General features: G+C 34.7%; 1 protein-coding gene across 1 annotated transcript; it reads left to right on the forward strand.

Annotated features, from left to right (window-relative positions):
• Positions 1 to 1,654: 1,654 nt before the first annotated feature.
• Positions 1,655 to 18,843, forward strand: LOC117598362 (T cell receptor beta chain MC.7.G5). The gene is made up of 7 exons (XM_053237524.1): positions 1,655 to 1,740; positions 1,878 to 2,177; positions 8,550 to 8,672; positions 17,328 to 17,666; positions 17,780 to 17,791; positions 17,958 to 18,061; positions 18,204 to 18,843. Exons 1-7 carry the CDS (start codon positions 1,698 to 1,700, stop codon positions 18,219 to 18,221), a joined length of 939 nt encoding a protein of 312 aa, XP_053093499.1. The 5' UTR covers positions 1,655 to 1,697; the 3' UTR covers positions 18,222 to 18,843.
• The last annotated feature ends 2,082 nt before the right edge of the window (positions 18,844 to 20,925 follow it).

Genomic DNA, 20,925 nt, shown 5'->3' on the forward strand with positions numbered 1-20,925 from the left:
TTATATACTCATAATCTGATTTGTATTTCAAGCTGTGCACAGATGATTAAAATATATATAAGGACTTTTTACTGTTAAATAAAGTTCACACTCTTTTTTGAATAGGTGAGACTTCAACTGTACAAGTGCTCCAGGAAAAATCCTCAGCGATGGCTCATGCTGGGAGTTCCATGTCCTTTCACTGCACTATAGAGGCAAGGTTTAGCATGAGCAGCTACATTATGCAATGGTACAAGCAAGCTTATTATGGCGCACCTATACAGTTCCTTATGATGGAGTATGCACAGGCTACAAAGAAAATGAACGTTGTCCTTGTCAAAGCCGAGAATAAGTTCAGCTTGCACATTTCAGACCTGACGCTGCAGGACAGTGCCATTTATTACTGTGCTGCCAGACACAGTGGAGCAAAAGTTGGGTTCAGTCTTACAAGAACCCAAATCTGATGTTTGTGATTCCTCTGATTTAGTTTTTACAACACAGCATAATGCACTGGATCAATTGTTTTTTTCTGAACCACTTTTTGATTTGTAAAGACACTTTAATTGAGAACTCCATGTCACATCATGTAAATGTCATGTCTCTATCAGCTCCTGTCTCAACTTCCAAGTCCCAAAATTCTCAGTGTGCTGCATCGGCCAACACAGTGACCTACCATGAACTCTATATCTCACACAATAAAGCCAGAGAAGATCATTTAAAGATACTACATGTATATATCCCTCAAATGAATAGCAAAATTCTGAAAAAGCTATTTTGGATGCAGCTTTTGTCAAGTAGAATTACTGTATCATCATTTTATTGGCTTTTTAATTTTCTTTGCAAAGAAATTACATACAAATTATTAGTTATAAGTTACAAGTTTGATGTAATATTCTACTTCTCATATTTAGAGTCAAATATATTTAGAGTCCATTGAAAAATTCTGAAATTACTGAGTAAATATGTAACTGAAAATTTTTTAACCTTATTAAAATTATGTTAACATTATTAATGTCACATTATGTTTTCTTTTACAAATTGTATGTAGTTATTATAGAGTGTACGTGGACATGGTGTACGTTTGGGCTTCACTGAAATTTATTTCTGTCATCCTTGTTCACTTTTTTCTGCTATTTGTAACTTATCTATTTGTAAACCAATATTTGTTGTCACAACTCCATAGCTATGATTTTATGCATTGTGTTACAGCTACATTATCAGAAGATTGCATGAATGAGGGGGTGCAGGTGTTCCTATTAAAGTGGACAGTGAACGTATCTTTGTGTGGTCCCAGTGAATATGGAGCGTGTGTGTGTATGTGTGTGGGTGTGTGTGTGTGGTGCAAAAGGCTCTTCTAAAAAATTCTGTAAAGCTTACATTGCTTTATGAATATTTTTTTTATTAATTTTTATTAAAAACAAATTAATTATTATATGGAGCAGTAAACACTAAAACAATAAAAGAAATTCAAATTTCAAAATCAACTCGCAATTTGCTTTTGCATTTAACAACATAAACCCTCTTACATATAGTATATACAGAACATACACTCTGTATATATGGTAGAGAAAAATGTATGACTGATCAAGACTGAAGATCTACATCTGCTGTGTTTTTTCAACAGATTAGTGATGTCATTTCCTGTTGCTAATAAGAACTGATATAATGAGAAAGTGAAGGAAAGAAACAGCAAGGCTATCAGTTTCCCTCTGCATATCATGGGGCTGGTATATGTCGGGCTTGCCTTACTCATCATTGCAAGTATGATATTTATGAATTAATGAACAGGCTATTAGATCTGTATTAAATGAAGTATGAATCATGATTTAAGTGATGTAACAGGATTTAAGGACATGACAGGACATTTTAAGTAAGAAATGTTATTCTTTCTCTTACAGAATCTTTACATGGAGTAAGCATTATTCAAAATCCAACTTTACTTATCAAGAAAGGTGGTGATTCAGTGGAAATTGGATGTCAGCATGATGACGACACTCATTACTACATGTACTGGTACAGGCAGAGAAGTTTGGGTGAAATGGACATGATCACTATGTCTGTTGGGAAAGATATGGCTCAAACAGTTGAACCATTTAACAAGAGTAAATATTCTATGATCCGTCCTGAGGTGCGACACGCGACCCTGCAGCTAAAGGGACTAGAAGTGAATGATTCAGCTGTGTACTTCTGCACATCAAGTAGCACAGTGTTTTAGCTGAGCTACACACATGAGCAATAACCTCAGCATTCACGTCCCTGAAGTGTCAAAGCATGCAGCAGGGGGATGTAATTAAAGCTGTTTATTTTCTAAATTAATTTTCCTTCTTCCCATTACAGCACAGCCTGGAAAAAATAAATATCTTGTAATTACCAGAAATATAATCAACATAATTACTGAAATCTGGTGTTCATATCTAACTTCTATAGTGTTCCTAACTGAGGTTACTCTAAGATGTCTATGTGGTTACTAAGCGAGAGTGATGTAATTACAGTGCCATAAAGTGGATTATAGATCATATGCTGACCTCTGCAGGATGAAATGAGGAAATCAGCAACATTTACAGTAACCTACAGCAGAGAAATACATGAGCCAACTGAATCACATGTTCTAAACTTACTATAGTATTAGCAAATTAAAGACTATTTAATCAAAACATAAAAATATTTTTATTTGTGATATATTTAGATCTTTTGAAATTATAATATTTCTGTTACTTGCAGTTACACTGTTATATAAAGTATACATGGGGTTGAGAAATAATGCGAAGTTATAACAGAGAACTTTGCTGTATTTTTCTTTAGATCTTTCAGACCTAAGACTTTATAATCCAAAAATAATGTTTTTATATTATATATATACACATATATATATATGGAACTTGCTATTCAGCCTCAGTTTTGAATTTTATCATTTAACTTTAAAATTAATTAAACTTATTATAGATTTAATTTTTTTCACTGATGGTGATTTTTCATTGGTTAATGAAGACATTGATTATTCAACTTATTCCATTTATTTATTTATTTATTTTTAAAATTTGTTAAGTCAGGCAGCAGAAACAGTGACAGTTGCAGGTTAAGATTCTTTAATTGAGCACAGGCAAACAAATCCAAAACACAGAGCAGAATCAGTGTCAGAAACCAGGCAGAAGTCAGGCGATATGCAAACAGAGTTACTTGGGCAAAAGACAAAGACATAAACCAGGAACCAGAAACGTAGTCATAACCATAAACACAATAACTGTAGAACATAAGGCTTGTTATCGAGAGGGACGTAACACTGAGCATATACTTCAGACTAAACCGTTGTAAAGTGAGTCCTTATATACTGTGGCAGTGATAGAACAAATGACTCCAGGTGTGAATGAAGGTGAATGTGAACGTGAGAGAGTCTGTGATGGCTGTTGGGTGCTGTAGTCCTCGGCGGCCATGTTTGTAGGCTGCTCTTTGGTCTGGGAGTTGTAGTTGGTGGCCATGTTTGTAAGCTGCTCTGTGTTACCTGGTGAGGGAAGCAAGGCTGTTTCTGACCCTACAGAAAATCCCCATCTAAAACATCTCTACTCATGAAAAATCTGGAAACTTTGGAGTTGTAATCTAAACACAAGTGATTTAATAAGGGATTGCCATGAAAATCAACTTGCATAAACCAACTCAGAATACGAGGAACATTCCCTGCATAAAACTTAAGTTGATTGTGCTTAACTGAGACACAAATCTGTTTTTGAAAAACTGTAACTGATATTCAATTTATTCAATTTAATTTTATTTGTATAGCGCTTTTAACAATGAACATTGTCTCAAAGCAGCTTTACAGAACATAAGAAACAAAAAGCATGCAAACAGTCCTAGATGTTAGACAGAATTATCCCTAGTGAGCAAGCCTGAGGCGACTGAGGCGAATGTGGCAAGGAAAAACTCCCTTAGATGATATGAGGAAGAAACCTTGAGAGGAACCAGACTCAAAAGGGAACCCATCCTCATTTGGGTGACACTGGAGAGTGTGATATGAACAATGTCCTTTCTGTATTTATTTATAGTCATGTAGGTTGTTGTCTTCCTCAAAATCCTCAAAGTCCACACAGGGGTGGCAGCGTTGCTTTGAACACCCAAATCCTCACGAGGCAGAAACCAGCTGGAGCAGGTCCATCTCTGGATGCCTCAGGATCCTCACAGGGTTGGCCTCGTCTACTGGAGCTGGCACAATCTCTATGTGCCTCGGGGATGGGTAGAAGAAGGGAAACAAGTGGAAAAGGAATTAGCGTAGCTGCTGTTCAAATATTAGTAAGCCCTAAGTCATAATTTGCAATTAATCAGATGTACTGAAGTACAAGGTTATGGTGTGTGTTAAGTGTATGCCTGGCTAAAGATATATGTCTTTAATCTACGTTTGAACTGGGAGACTGTGTCTGAGCCCCGAACACTGTCAGGAAGGCTATTCCAAAGTTTAGGAGCTAAATACAAAAATGCTCTACCTCCTTTTGTAGACTTTGATATTCTGAGAACTACCAGAAGTCCAGAGTTTTGAGATCTTAAGGAGCGTGGTGGATTGTGACGTGTTAGAAGACTGGCTAGATACGTGGGAGCTAAACCATTTAGAGCCTTGTACGTAAGTAGTGCTAGTTTATAATCAATTCTAATCTTAACAGGTAGCCAGTGCAGGGATGATAATATTGGGGTTATGTGATCATCTTTTCTTGACCTAGTAAGAACTCTGGCGGCTGCATTCTGGACTAACTGTAGCTTGTTTATTGAAGATGCAGGACAACCACCTAGCAATGCATTACAATAGTCCAGTCTGGAGGTCATGAATGCATGAACTAGCTTTTCTGCATCAGATACAGATAAAATGTTCCTAAGCTTGGCAGTGTTTCTAAGGTGGAAGAACGCTGTTTTAGTAATATTGAAAATATGATTTTCAAAAGACAAGCTGCTGTCTAATATTACGCCCAGGTCTTTCACTGTCGAGCTAGTAGTAATAGTACATCCTTCTAAATGCAAGTTGAATTGAGAGAGCTTTTGTGTACTGGTTTTTGGACCAATAAGTAATATTTCTGTCTTATCAGGATTTAATAACAGAAAATTATCAGTCATCCTATCTTTTATATCTTTAACACACTCAGTTAATCTAGACAATTTATTTATTTTATCTGGTTTTGATGAGATGTATAACTGGGTATCGTCAGCATAACAATGGAAACTAATCCCATGTCTTCTAACAGTAGAGGTCCTAAAACTGATCCTTGTGGAACCCCATATTTCACTGGCATTAAATTTAAATGTACAAAATGGTATCGATCAGACAGGTAGGATCTAAACCCTTTTAATGCCTGTCCCTGAATACCTATGTGATTTTGTAAGCGATCTACGAGAATGTTATGATCTATAGTGTCAAATGCAGTACTAAGATCAAGTAGGACTAATATTGAGATACTAATATTGTGATACTTTTCTAGAACTTTGTCCTGGATTTGTTTTGATAGCTCTTTGGTCTTTATGCTTCTGTTTGTTTAGCTATTTTCTCTAACAAATTTAGGGTCTTTCCAGGAACAGGCCGTGATAGAATGCAAAATTCGGAGGCTCTGATGGCAGGGTGAGGCAGGGGGCTCTATGGGACAGGAAGGAGGCGATTAACAAGGCAAAACTATATCACGTAAATAAGTTATTGATACACACGTGTGTTTTTTGTACATTTATAAATTTTTGCTAATGTTTGAAGTCCAGTTGCATAATGATTACATTTCAGGTTCATTTTTTGTGTCCTACACTGAACCCTCTCCCCCTCCCAACACACGTCTCCAACCCATAGTGCATGTCTTGCATGCTCCTCCCGTATGCCACTGGGAACAGGTTTATTAATATTGAGACCATATTCAAATTTGATTGCACACCTGTGAACCCCAACTAATTATGTGACTTCTGATGATAACTGATTGCTTTAGGAAAAAATTAGGAGTTTCACAGCAAGGAGGGTGAATACTTTTGCAATCACAACTTTCACGTTTGTTCTTTGTTATTGTTTTTGGTTGGAATTTTGGTGGAATGGGCAGAGTGGCCCAGGAGGGTTTAATTGTCCATCAATATGCAGAATAAGGGTGTATGAACAAAAATCTGTTTGATCAAACTATAATGCTCAAAAATGTAGGCATACTCACCTTTTGCAATTCATCAGCTATAATATTACTCCTATTTTAATAGGGAGTGTGTGGTATAATTCTTAAAGCAATATTAAATATTGCACTAGAGTAATTAGTCCCGGGCCTGGGAAATATGCATGGCAGACATGTTCATGACAAAATCCCAATTATGTCCATTTCAGTTAGATTTTTTTATGCTACAAAATGTGGAAAAGTCCAAGGAGGTGAATACTTATGCAAATCACTGTACATCATCAGTATTTCAGGGCTTTTTCAGCATCAGTAGGTAAATGAATATTTGTAATATAAGGCTTCTGTGTCTCCATCTCCTGGTGCAGTTACAGTGAAGGCAGCAGAGCCTGTAATCGGTCATACTTTGATACAGTTACAGGAGGATGTGGGTGGGGGTAATGACACAGGAAGATTTTTTTTTTTGATACAATGCACCTGCTCGATTTCTTGGTACTCACAGAAATAGCAACATTCAGTTTAGATTGCACTGCCTGCTGAAACACCTGACAAAATTATAATAGTGTGCGAAGTGTCCGATGAGAAGTAAAGATAAAGTGAGGTGTGGGAGGGGTACGGGTTAGAGGCAGAATACACAATTTTGTTTTTGTTTAATGCTTTAACACCGTGGGGACAGGGGGCCACGATGATACATTTCCATAGAGCCGCCGTACAAAAACCTCCCTGCTATTACTGGTAGTGTCAGTGGATCCATGAACAGGAACGTGTGGTTTATTTCACAGTGATTTAAACCTCCAGACTCTACATATCCTTTTCAATATGCGACTTTCTTTTTCTACTCATTACTGATGATTTTTTTTTTCTTCATGGAAATGCACACTGTTTTTGTAAAGACACATCACTTAAAACTTTGCACCAAAGTGCCTTTAAATTGGAAATCATTCTGGATATGCCTTGTTTCATGTTTTTATCTTTTATTATGGAATACTATGGGGACTGGATGCATATTTTGAAGCACTGCTTTACAACGTGACACTGGCACTCAAGCATATTTTGGAAATGGGACAAAACTGACCGTTTTAGGTAAGTCCACTAGATTCACATTTTAACATGAAGCTTGTGACTAGATTTTTTAAATCCATTTTTATGCGTTTGTAACTCTACAATGCATTTTTATTGAGCCACATCAGCCGTAAGTAGGTTTATAAATGCAATTATGCCAGGTTGTCAAAACTAGCATTAGATAGATCTAAGAAATTTGTCTGGACAAGTGTACTGTGCCAACGCCTATCAAGCATACTTTGGAGCTGGAACAAAACTCACAGTTTTAGGTAAGAAGGTTTTGGCTCTGTAATTGTCCTCAATTTTTAATTAATGTAAATGCATGAAGAGGTCATGCATTAGGTAGTGGGGAAAATAACTACTTTGATTTAATTGGTGCAGATTGTTTCTTTAAGTGCCAATGACCCTATCTAAGTCAGTAATGTTCTCTATTTAATGTACCATTTCACTTAGCCATAGAAGCACCCAGGAGAAATTATGTAGTTATATAATTTACAAAGTAAAGGAAAAATTAGCATTGGAAAGATCTAGGAAATTTGTTTGCACAAATATACTGTGCCAATGCCAATCCAGCATACTTTGGAGCTGGAACAAAACTGACTGTTTTAGGTAAGAAAGTTTTGTTCTTGAAATGTTGATCAATGTTAAATTTATTTCACTGGTAGTGAAAATTCTGAACTATTCAGGATGTTAGGATTTAATTAAATGATTTCAGACCTTCTCTGCTAGTGGTTCAAATCTAGGTCATTTTCTACATCTAAAGTGCTGTATCACCAAGCCATTGGGGCACTCAAGATGGTTTTTCTTTCCAAAGTTATAAACTCGCAAATACAATGCGAATGTATGAGAAATGTTGTCATGCTAGGTCCACAGTATTAGCATTAGAGAGATCTGGGAAAATTGTTCACACAGTCATACTGTGACAGCGGTTATCAAGCATACTTTGGAGATGGAACAAAATTAACTGTTTTAGGTAAGAATATTTTGATCTTGTAATTATCACCAATATAAAATTGTAAAATTGCATTGTTAATTGGAAATCTGAAGCATTCATCCATTAGGCATTGCAGAAAAACATTGCTTTGACTTAAAGCTTAGAGAACTTTTCTTTAAGTAAAAATGGTTTCTGTCTAAGTTTGTAATTTTCTATTCACTCAGCCTTAGCAGAACCCAGGTGATCTTATTTTTCTATTTTATTCTATAAAAACTAGAGAGTTGATGCAAACATACTGACAATTAGCATTAGAGAGAGCTGAAAAATTTGTTTACACAATCATACCGTGATAACCGTGATCAAGCATACTTTGGAGATGGAACAAAACTCACAGTTTTAGGTAAGAAAGTTTTGGTCTTAAAATCATAGCAGTCAGGTTTTATTTAGAGTTAAGGCTAATATATGAAAAATTTGGTCATGTCAGGTTGACACAGTTAGCATTAGAGAGATCTGGGAAAATAGTTCATGCGATCAGACTGTGACCTTCAATGATCCAGCATACTTTGGAGATGGAACAAAACTCACAGTTTTAGGTAAGAAAGTGCTTTGACTTGAAATTATATGACAAAAAAATACTAAAATCTACTAAGCAGACAGCAGTATAAAAGTTTTATCTAGTGGCATGCATAACTGTAATTATATAAATAGTCATTAGAGCATGAATCTAGATACACTTTTTGATATGACAACCAAATGCTGTGCCAATTATGAAGCTTATTTCGGCAGCGGTACAAAATTGACCGTTCTTGGTAAGTATTGCTTATATTTTGTTTGAAATGTTTCTAGCCGTTCTTACTGTAGGAAGTGTACAAGTGGTATTACGAGAACTCTTGAAGGAAAGCAGGTAAATCTGATCATGTTCAAAACCAAGTAAGCCAGAGCAAAGCAGGCAGTAATTCTCTAAGATAAGGTGTAGACATTTAAGATACAGCCCTGAAACTCTGTGCTCATATTCAGAAGCATATTTTGGAGCAGGCACCAAACTCACCGTTTTAGGTAAGAAAAAATCCAATATATTGTGTACTTATTGTATAACAGCAGGGCTACTTTGAGGGTCACATTCATTTTGCACAAAGACTGGAGGTTTTTCAATAGCTTAGTGTCAATGTGACGAACTACAATCCTGCATTCTTTGGCAGTGGGACTAAACTCACAGTAAGAGGTGAGAAAATTTGATTAAACTTATAAAAAGCATGATTACGGTTTCTTAGAAGACTTAAAGCAATCTGAAAAAAATCATCTTAGATTCAAAATTATAGAAGGGTTTTGTGTTGTAATATTATGTCCTTTCTTGGATTATTTATGTTAAACTTCTGCTACAGTATCATATATCCATCTGTCACAGTGTACAATAATATTATAGTAAATTTTATAGCACTATAGAGGTAAGTGGGAAGTTTTTCAGTAGCTTAGTGTCAGTGTGATAACTACGAACCTGCTTTCTTTGGCAGTGGAACTAAACTAACAGTCAGAGGTGAGAAAGCTTAATTATATATATATATTTTTAAAGTATGATATATATAAAGAGTTAAATTTCATTGAGACTATTTATTATGTTTCTTGAAAGAGGTTGTTCATTTGAGCTGCATTTTTAGAAATCTATCTTGGGTGATTTCATTAGTGAGTTTGTACGCTGTGCCACTCTTGGCAATCCAGCTTACTTTGGTGGAGGAACCAAGTTAACAGTTCTTGGTAAGAAATATCATGTTACTAATCAGTTGCAATTACTCTTTAATATGATCAGCATTTAGCTTTGCTAATCTATGAAAAGAAGGAAGAATATACAGTAATCCTTTTTTAGGGTGTAGAGAAATGTTCAGTCCTTAAGTAGTTTTTCAGTAGCTGAGTGTCAGTGTGACAGGCAGCTATCCTGTTTTCTTTGGCAGTGGAACTAAACTGACAGTCAGAGGTGAGAAAACTTAACTATATATATGTAATTATGTATTTTTTAAAGTATGATATATAAAGGATTAGATTTCACTGAGACTATTTATTATGTTTCTTGAAAGAGGTTGTTCATTTGAGCTGCATTTTAGAGCTCTATAATTGAAACGCTGTTCAGAGGAATTAGCTTCTTTATAGATTTGATAAACTTGCTGTAAATATATACACAGGATGTAAATATGCTGCACAAAAATAATTACGCAATAGGCAGATGATGGATGGTATGGACTGTTTGGCACATGATGGTTGGGTGATTTCATTAGTGAGTTTGTATGCTGTGCCTATGGGACCAGTCAAGCTTACTTTGGTGGAGGAACCAAGTTAACAGTCCTTGGTAAGAAATATCATGTTACTAATCAATTGCAATTACTCTTTAATTTTATCACTATATAGCTTTGCTGATCGTGAAAAAGAAAGAAAGATATACAGTTGGTAATCCTTTTTTAGGGCATAGAAAAATATTCAGTCCTTAGGGAGTTTTTCAGTAGCTAACTGACAGTCAGAGGTGAGAAATCTTAATTGCACAAAAATAAGTAAGCAGTAGGGAAACAATAGATTGTATAGACTATATGGCACATGGTTGGGTGATTTCATTAGTGAGCTTGTATGCTGTGCCTCTGGGGTCAATCCAGCTTACTTTGGTGGAGGAACCAAGTTAACAGTTCTTGGTAAGAAATATCATATTACTAGTCAATTGCAATTACTCTTTAATATCATTAGCATTTGGCTTTGGTGATCTGTGAAAAGAAGGAAGAATATACAGTTGGTAGTCCTTTTAGGGCATAGAAAAATATTCAGTCCTTCAGGAGTTATTCAGTAGCTTAGTATCAATGTGACAGGCAGTTATCCTGCTCTCTTTGGAAGTGGAACTAAGCTTACAGTAAGAGGTGAGAAAGTTTCATTAACTATTTTAAAAAGCATGGTTAATATTTAATTTTATTTCTTAAAAAGCTTTAAAACAGATCTTGTCTGATTTGCTGAAAAAAAATGTATAGTTATAAAGAACTTCTGGCCTCCTTTAAGGCTAGATAGACCTGCCATAGACATGATATGCAGGGCATAGATATTATGTACATGATATACATGTGATGCACATAAAATAATCATGCATTAGCCAAATGATAGATTGTACAGACTATATAGGACATGATGGATAGATGATTTCATTAGTGAGTTTGTACACTGTGCCTCTGGGAACCGCGAAGCTTACTTTGGTGGAGGGACCAAGTTAACAGTTCTTGGTAAGAAATATCATGCTACTAATCAATAGCAATATTATAAAGATTGAGTTTTGGAGAACTTTAATGCATTGTGTGAAAAGCAGGCAAATCTTGAAGGGTTATGTTTAAAAAAAAAAAACAGCAGGCTAGTTTGTTCTACAGTCAAGAGCATGCAATTCAAGCTGTTTCTTCAATAAGTGTTCATGTTGTGTCAATGGAAACTATCCAGCTTACTTTGGTGAAGGAACAAAACTCACTGTTCTTGGTAAGAAATATGAACTTGCTCTATATTTTCATCAAACTAAATCAGCTTACACTCTGCTTATTTTAATGTAAATGTCTAATATTGTAAATAACACTGCAATATAGAGAGTAATCCTCTAAGCTGAAGGATAGACATTAAAGATACAGCTTTGAAACTCTGTGCTCTGCTTCGCAAGCATATTTTGGAGCAGGCACCAAACTTACTGTTTTAGGTAAGAAAAAAAATCCATATCTATACTATGTATCTTCTTAAGAGCATAGAAATGTTGCTATTATATAGTAGCAGAGCTATATTAAGGTTGACATTCGTTCTGCGCAAAAAGAGTGGAGGTTTTTCAGTAGCACAGTGTCAGTGTGACGAATACAGATCCTGCATACTTTGGCAGTGGAACTAAACTCACAGTTAGAGGTGAGAAAATACATTTTTTGCTTGATTACTATTTAATTTTATTTGTGAGGTATATTAAAAGGCCTACATTTAAAGCAATGTGAACAGTTCTTTTTAGATGAACTACAATCATAATCATAAAGGGGTTTTGCTCTTCTTAACAGATTCAATTGGCATGCTATATACATGAGAAACATTATAGTAGGGGTTCTGTAGAAAATTTACAATTAAAAGTACAGTGTAAATAGTTCAATGTTAGCATTCATTCAAGCTTAAGTGCTGCAGGCTGTTTTAATCTTACTGCTGTTCAGTGTGAACACTCAGCCTGCACACTTTGGCCAGGGAACCAAACTCACAGTTCTCGGTAAGTTTATCTATTTTATTCAGGCATTGTAATTGCTCTTAGGCAGTTTAATGTCAACATACCATTCTTGGTATCAAATCTCTCTATAAATGTCCAGAGCTAATACATCTTTAAGAGTGCAAGAAGTACATGAATTGTTTGATGTAAATGTCTGATTTTTGTGAAAAAAAAAAAAAAAAAAAAAAAAAAAAAACACACATGCTATAATAGACTAAGCTAAGTGTAGATGTTAAAGATACAGCCTTGAAACTCTGTGCTCCGGCTTGCAAGCATATTTTGGAGCAGGCACCAAACTCACCGTTTTAGGTAAGGAAAAACAAATCCCCTAAGAATTGTGCCAGTGAATAATAGCACAGCTATATTCGTTTTGCACAAAGAGTGAGGGTTTTTTCAGTTGCTTAGTGTCAATGTGACAGGCTACAATCAAGCATTCTTTGGCAGTGGAACTAAACTTACAGTCAGAGGTGAGAAAGTTTGATTCAGTGTTTTAAACATTTCTGAGGTTTCTTGAAAGGGATTATTTACTTGACTTAGATTTTAATGCAGTATGTATAGATGTCTATTTAGCCGAAACATAATAATAAAGACATTCTGGTCTCCTTTTGGATAGATGTGGAATGATAAAATAGACATTATAGACATGTCAGTTGCATGATAATGCACTAAAATAATTAAACAATAGGCAAATTGTAGATTGCATGGACTATTTGGCACATGATACCTGGCTGATTTCATTAGTGAGCTATTAGTGTATGCTGTGCCTCTGGGAGCCTCCAAGCTTACTTTGGTGGAGGGACCAAGTTAACAGTCCTTGGTAAGAAATATCATGTTACTAATATCAATCACTGTTTAATATACTAATCATTCAGCTCTGGTCATCTGTAATGGATTGTCTAACTATTTGATATTGGTTTGTACTTCCAAGTGGTAAATCTATAAATGTTTATTTTAACTGACATGTTGCAATGCAGTACAGTCTGTTACAGCTCCAGTGCAAATATTTTTGCCTTTCTTTTAACTGTATTGCTAGACGTAGAGTAGTTTTAAATTAAATTAACCATCACATTAATTGCCTTCAAAATCTTGATTGTTGGTGTGTATCAGATCATGTAGTGTAGTGTACAGAGTACAGAGTAGTGCAGGTTTTCTCTATAGCATGATATCAGTGTGAACTACAACAACCCAGCATACTTTGGCAGTGGCACCAAACTCACAGTAATAGGTGAGAAATTCAATACTCTTTTTTAAAAAAAGTACCTTTCAGCATTAGGTTTTTTTGTTATTACCTTCACACTAACATTTACAGTGTTCTTTGAGTAATGAATATGTTGGAACTAGGCATTTTGTGAGTAAACGTACAGTATAGTATGTAGATAAAAACATTGATGTGGAAGGATTGAACTCTGTGCTATGGTGAAAAAGCTGTGTTTGGTCCTGGTACTAGGCTCACCGTTTTAGGTAAGAGTTTCTAGATTCATTGTGTTTACTTATGTTCAGACTTCGAAGTGGAAGTTTTGTTTTACCTTAGTTTTATTGCATTTTTGTATTGACCCTTGAAGGCAGTTCCTTAAAGCTCAGCTTAATATTCTTACTTCTTTATTAGAAAAATTATAAACTTTTTGGTGTCATTCTTGATAATAGAATGATTAATTAAATTAAATGAGGCACTTTAGGCCTTTGAGATGCTCTGTCAAGTAATTATCTATCAGTACATACTTTCGGAGTTCTGCTTACATTTATGCTGCATCTTCTACTTCTATCTTCAGTTTATAGCAGATAAAAGCACATGGTAGACAAATTTATTTTTAGTACAGTATTTTTAAGAACCCAGGGATTTAAAGTGTATGGTAGATGGATAGAGAAATAGACTTCTTTCAAGCGTAGGAGCTGCAGGTTGTTTTACTCATACTGAAGTTCTGTGTGAACAACCGTCCTGCATACTTTGGCCAGGGGACAAAACTCACTGTTCTCGGTAAGATTAAGATTATGTATTTTATTCAAGCATTGTAATGGCTTTTAGATAGTGTTATGTTATGTCAGATAAGTTAGTAAATAGCTGAAATCTTTAAAGTAATACATATTATTCCAATGACTACAGATCACTGTAAAATGCTGTGCTTTTTTGTATATAATGCAAGTGAAAGCACTGAGAATTAAGCTTTATTCATCTGTCTATGATAAATGTATAAAAATTTAGAGACTTGAAGGCAAGTATGCTTGAAATGGTTTGTACGTTGGAATGCAAACATACAAGATCATTGTAGTTTCTTAGAAAATTGCTTGTGGTTTTCCTGCCAAGGAGTCAGTTGAGTTCAACATACAACTGTAACATCAGATGAATAATCCAAGAAAGTACAATTCAAGAAATGACACTGTGTGTTTGTCAAAATTTACTTTTTGTGTTAGAAAATTTAACACTGTATGTTTACCATTCATACAATAATATGAATATAAAATGTAAGCATTATTCAGTTATGCATTATTCTTTAGGTGACTGTCTAAGAAATAGATTCCCTATTTTTATTCTACTGGCTGTAGTTAGCGGCAATAATCAATCTAATTCCTTATTATGAATCTGAAAAGTTGTTATTTTTAAGTTATGGTCTTAAAAAAAGTCTTGTTTTGCAACTGAGTTAAACAGACACTCTCAGTTCATCGTCTAGGGCAATAACGTATTTTCAGAGCTTTTTCTATTTGATTATAAATAATTGATAAATATCCATAAGAGTTATGTATTTTATCAGATATGATGGTTATTATGTGATTGTCTTCATCATGTTGCATTCCATGTACATGTAAATAATACTGTATGTGTTGCTTTTTAATACATGTTTAAAACAACATTTATCTTGCCATGAAGTACAACCAATCAAAAAATTCTATTTTTATTTGAGTCATGTGTGTATGAACAGCATGTTGTATTCCTTTAAATCAAAGGCTTCTTTACAGACAGCTCATGTAATACAAACAGGCTGGTTCCTAAAAGTAACTAGAGTATCAAGGTCTAAGAAAAAGCGGTTTCTTAAAGGAGGTGAACGTAGGAAAATAATTGACTTTAACCATGTAATTGTTTATACTTAATAAGCACATACAGTCCCCTCTGAAAGTACTGGAATGGCAAGGCCAATTCTTTTTTTTTTTTTTTTTTGAGACAGAATTTCAGCTTTTTACTGATATTTACATCTAGATGTGTTAAACAACTTAGAACATGGCACCTTTGATGGCAGACCACCCCATTTTTTTTTTAGCAAAATTATTGGGACAGATAGTCTTAAAGTAAATCACACTTAATATTTGGCTGTATATCCCTTGCTTCAATCACTGCATCTAGCTGGTGACCCACTGACATCAGTAAACTGTTGCATTCTTCTTTTGTGATGTTTTTCCAGGCTGGTACCACGGCTTCTTTCAGTTGTTGCTTGTTTTGGGGGGTTTCTCCCTTCAGTCTCCTCTTCAGGAGGTGAAATGCATGCTCAGTCGGGTTAAGGTCTGGTGATTGACTTGGCCAGTCTAAAACCTTCCACTTTTTTTCCCCTGATGAAGTCCTTTGTTGTGTTGGCAGTGTGTTTTAGGTTATTGTCTTGCTACATGATGAAGTTCCTCCCAATTAGATTGGATGCATTTCTCTGTAAATTGGCAGACAGAATGTTTCTGTAGACTTCTGAATTCATTCTGCTGCTTCCATCATGACTTACAACATCAGTAAAAATTAGTGAGCCCATTCCAGAAGCAGCCATGTAAGCCCAAGCCATGACACTACATTGAATGTTTCTGTCATCAACTACTGTTGTTTTCCTTGGCCAAACTGTTCATTGTTTGGTTGTTAGTACTCCAATGGTTTCTTCCTTTTTCAGGATATTCCAAAATGTAGTATTGATTGTGCAATGGCTCTGATCTATTTCCCTCATTTCTCAGCTTCAAAATGGTTTACTTTTCTTCCATAGGCAGTTCTCTGGTCTTCATGTTGGTTTATCCTTTTTAACAACAAATGCAATCTTCACAGGTGAAACCCAGGGCTCACACCAAGAGTAGACATTCAGAGCTATTAATTCATCAATCAATCTATCTATCTAACATCAATCAATCTATCTAACAGGGCACACCAGGGTTACAAGAAACAGCTATCAGTCACATGTTCCAATAATTTTGATCACTTGAAAAATGAGTGGGTTTAAACAAAAGGTGCCATGTTCTAAGTTCTTTAACACATGTAGATATAAATATCAGGAAAAGAAAGGTGAACTTCTGGTCTATTGTCTATATTCTTTTAATTTCAAACCCAAATGTCAAAAAAGAATTGGCCTTGCTTACTTATTTTCAGAGGAGACTGTATTTAAAATTAGTCATATTAAAGATAAAGTGTTACACTTGCCTACTGGCCTCTTAAACAGCTCTTTAGGAGGATGATTGAATTCAACAAAAAATTCTGTGAAAATGATTATATGCCAAAGCACTGATGAGTAGTTATATTATTTAGAAATAATTTTCAAGCTTTAAGCTTAAGGGTGAAATGTCTATACTAAAGGACCTTGGAATATTTCTACCTGAAACTGTACACAGTGTGGTCAATGTAGTCTTTGTTGTAGATTTAAAAAAAAAACAAAAAAAAAAACTGAATCACCTTTTGAGCATAGTTTGGGCATTTTATTTATTAAATACATAAATATTGCATAAATTGCATGAATACTCAATAAATTAGTATAAAAAGGAGTGATTTTTATATCTAATATTTGAATATACTGGCGCAAGTAGGCAAAAACCACAGAAAGTTAACTTAACCTTAAATTGACAACCTGGGTGAAAATGAGTTATATTTCTAAAAAACAAAATAAAATAAAACACTTTATAATTTTCTCTCTTTGTTATACTATACCATTCAGTTGCTTAAAATAAAAAGCTCATTTAAAGAGTATGTGTACAATAATTTCATGAATCTTTTGTGACCTTGTCTTAATTGTTACGCTGTAACACTGACAGATTGCAAATGTTCCATTTCTTGTGTTTTCAGATACAAATGTAGAAATCACACCACCAACTGTCAAGGTGCTGAGTGTTTCAGAGTGGGAAGAGTGTAAAAAGCTATATGTCACACTAGTATGTGTGGCTGAACGTTTTTACCCTGACCATGTGAATGTGAACTGGAAAATTGATGGAGAAAACCGTACCACTGATGTTAGTACAGACGAAGCTGCCACCCAAGGTAATGACAAGTTCTACAGCATCACCAGCAGACTGAATGTCGATTATGAAGAGTGGACTGAAGGCAAAACGTTCACCTGTATTGTCTCATTCTATAATGGGACAAATCACACACACCATGAGCACTATATAGTGGGACCACCTGAAAGTAGGCATTATTATTATCATCATTATCATCATTATTATTATTATTATTATTATTATTATTATTATTATTATTATATCTTAATAGTAATGTGTGTAATTTTTTTTTTTTTTAAGGCGATGATGCTGGTAAGATCCTTCATTGCAATTCATGGCATACTGTATAATAGGGTTATCTTTTTGATCAAATCTTAGATAAAACACCCCTCTTTATTTAAATCCATCTTTATTTAAATCTATTTTTAATGCTTTTGAAACAATTGAATTTACAATTTTCTCTTTTGTCTGATTTTAGGAAAATATGTTCGAAGAGTGAAAACAACTATGTTGGCCTATGGCGTATTCGTTCTCAAAAGTTTTGTATACGGCTTAGTCATCCTTCTCATCATTAAGAGACAGGTAAATATCCTCCTTCTCTGCTATCATATTTACCTTTGTAACGTTACTGTCCGCACATTACACTAAGGATATGTACAGTCACTATTAACTGCTTAAATGGAGCGAAATCATTTTACATAAAGTCTAATTTTTTGTTGTACAGGGTTTTATTTCAAAGTAAAGGCGATGAGTCTGGTGTGGGCATGATGGAGAGCTGCCATGTGGTCATGTGACAGAGGAGGATGCACAGTTTATACATTATCAATATGCTAACAGCTAGTTCAGATATGAGCTCTGTATTTAAAAGCATGATTATTTTCAAGCGCTTAGCTAATTTTGCTCTACTTTGTTGTTTTTACTTTTGTTTTCTTCAGCTTAACAAAATTTACACACACACACACACACACACACACACACACATATATATATATATATATATATATATATATATATATATATATTTTTTTTTTTTTTTTTACTATATTTTATTATAAATATTTTTACTCAGCACTTGTTCTTTCATGTGATGTATAAAACAAGAATCTTTTGCAGTTTTTATGCTTGTACACATTATTCAAGCTTGCTTGTAATGCTTCATTATAGCAATGATTTTGGTATTAAAATAAAACATACGTAGGTTCATGGCATGGAATATCGTTGAAGGATTTTTGCAACATTATACACATATATTTCACATACATTTCACAAAAACATGTGAAAGTGCATTTCAACATGTTATGGCCTGAGATTGCATATGTGAATTCAAGTAAACACATGTGATAAATAAAACCATGTGTCCTACATCATCTTCATCCTTTATCTTCATTAAGTGCTTTGTCCTGGTCAGGGCAATGGTGAATTCTGAGCCAGGCCCTGCAACACTGGGAGAAAGGAGGGACAATTCAGCCCGGATGAGATGCCAGTACATCGCAGGGCACCATTCACACACACACATTCACACCCTGGGGTAGTTTAGCATAGCCAATCCACTTACCTGCATGTTTTTGGGTATTAGAACAAAATCTGAGAAAACAGAGGAAACCCACATGTGCACATGGACAACATGCAGAATTCCACTAGAAACCCTGAGGCAGCAACATGATGGCCTGTGTCCAACATACGAAAGATTAAAATGTGTAAATAATTGAATCATGTACAAAAAAATATCTGGAAAAATAAAAAGCACATGCACTACATGTGAAAGGTCCATATAAAATATGTGAAACATATTACATGTCTGAAATCCACATGTATTTATTTTACTTGATTATTCACATCTGAAGATCATGTGACTTTTTTCTAAGAGGCAGCAGCAGCAATTGCTGGCAAACAGCATCCCAGCTAGCAACCCAACTAAGCCCACACTGATCATGCTATAAATAATGCTGCAATCCTTATAGAGAGCTTATTAAAAAATGAAAATGATCCCATCAAACTTTTAGCACAAATCAAACTTGGCAGATACTGCAGATAGTGCACAATTCTAAATTCGAGAGGCCCCTCTTAGGTTGTACAGAGGAAAGCTTTGTCTTTTCCAGTCTCTAATAGACGTGGGGCCTCAAATACTGATAGCCATCAGTGCGTTTAAGCTGTTGCAGTTTATGTCAGGACTTGTGTCAGTGTGTCAGCTTCGCCGACTTGAAATTTGGCCCTGGGACGAGACTAACAGTTCTAGGTGAGTAAGTTGCTTAAAAACCTCAAAGGATTATCCTTGTGTTCTTCACTGTCCTCTTCTATTCCCTTGTACTAAAAGCATTTACCTAGTCATAGTAATAGTGTATAAAGTCAGTTTGATCAGCTATTCAATAACCTCAGCTGTGATTTATAGCTTCATGGATTAAAATTGAATTTTTCATGACTGCCTCAATAACATTCTCTCACATAAATCTAAATGATATATTTAGCATGTACAACTTGGGCAACATGCCACACAGTTTTTGTATCTCTGTTGGAAAACTAGTGATCAGCTATGCAATTACAATCCACTGCTAAAAGTCAGTTAATATATGTTTTACAAAATCCACTTTATGTTGTTTACAATCAAGCTGTTTGCAGTTACGGAGTTCTTTACTGATTTCATAGTAATTTAATTACTGAGATAGAAAAACCCCAATAAAAATTATTGCTGCAAGTTTGGTTTCTGTCGTGAGTTAAATCAACGTGTACTAGTTACGCAAAAGTGGAATTTGGACCAGGGACCAAACTAACAGTCCTGGGTAAGTTAACTACTGCATTATTATTATAACATTCAGTGATCATTTTACAAGTACTATATACACAATGCACTTTTACTAATTGACTAGATCCAAGCTTATAGTTGAAGTTTAGTTGCTCTACATTGAGTAGAAACTAGCTTAATAGATTCTTAGGCAATTATCATTAAGAATTTAGCCAGTTAAAAATTAAGAATAAATCTTTAATGTAGCACTGAATTTTGTAATTGTCAGTCTAGTTTTAAATCAGCTTTTTTTTTTATTTTTTTTTATTTTCTTGTAGTACTCTACCCAAATATGCAAGCATAAAACATATAATATAAATATACAGTATAAAATATACAATATAAAAGCATTCGGTAACACTTTTAGTTTAGCATGTATATGTATATGACTTACAAATATGATAAACTAATAAATGAATGTGTTTACATTAACAGCTTGGTCATATATGAATAGCCGTTAGTAATGGTAACATCTTGGTAACTCATCCCGCTAATTAAAAATACTTACGCAGCATTAATAAAGATTATTTACAGTGTCTTTTTGTGCATAATGTAGGTTAACCAAAACCTTAGGTTGTTTAAGTAACTTGAAAAATTCATAATTTGAAGCCAACACCACTAACAAATTGTTTTGATGACAAGGGTCTCAAACTTAGACTATATGTTT

This window comes from Pangasianodon hypophthalmus, chromosome 10 (assembly GCF_027358585.1).
Source record: "Pangasianodon hypophthalmus isolate fPanHyp1 chromosome 10, fPanHyp1.pri, whole genome shotgun sequence".
NCBI lineage: Eukaryota > Metazoa > Chordata > Actinopteri > Siluriformes > Pangasiidae > Pangasianodon > Pangasianodon hypophthalmus.

What these genes read in the sequence shown, in the direction of transcription:
- LOC117598362 (XM_053237524.1), top strand. Translation starts at nt 1,698, where the DNA reads ATGGGGCTGGTATATGTCGGGCTTGCCTTACTCATCATTGCAA. An exon ending in TGCCTTACTCATCATTGCAA is followed by an intron (nt 1,741 to 1,877) that starts GTATGATATTTA and finishes TTTCTCTTACAG; the next exon opens with AATCTTTACATGGAGTAAGC. An exon ending in TGTGTACTTCTGCACATCAA is followed by an intron (nt 2,178 to 8,549) that starts GTAGCACAGTGT and finishes ATATATGAAAAA; the next exon opens with TTTGGTCATGTCAGGTTGAC.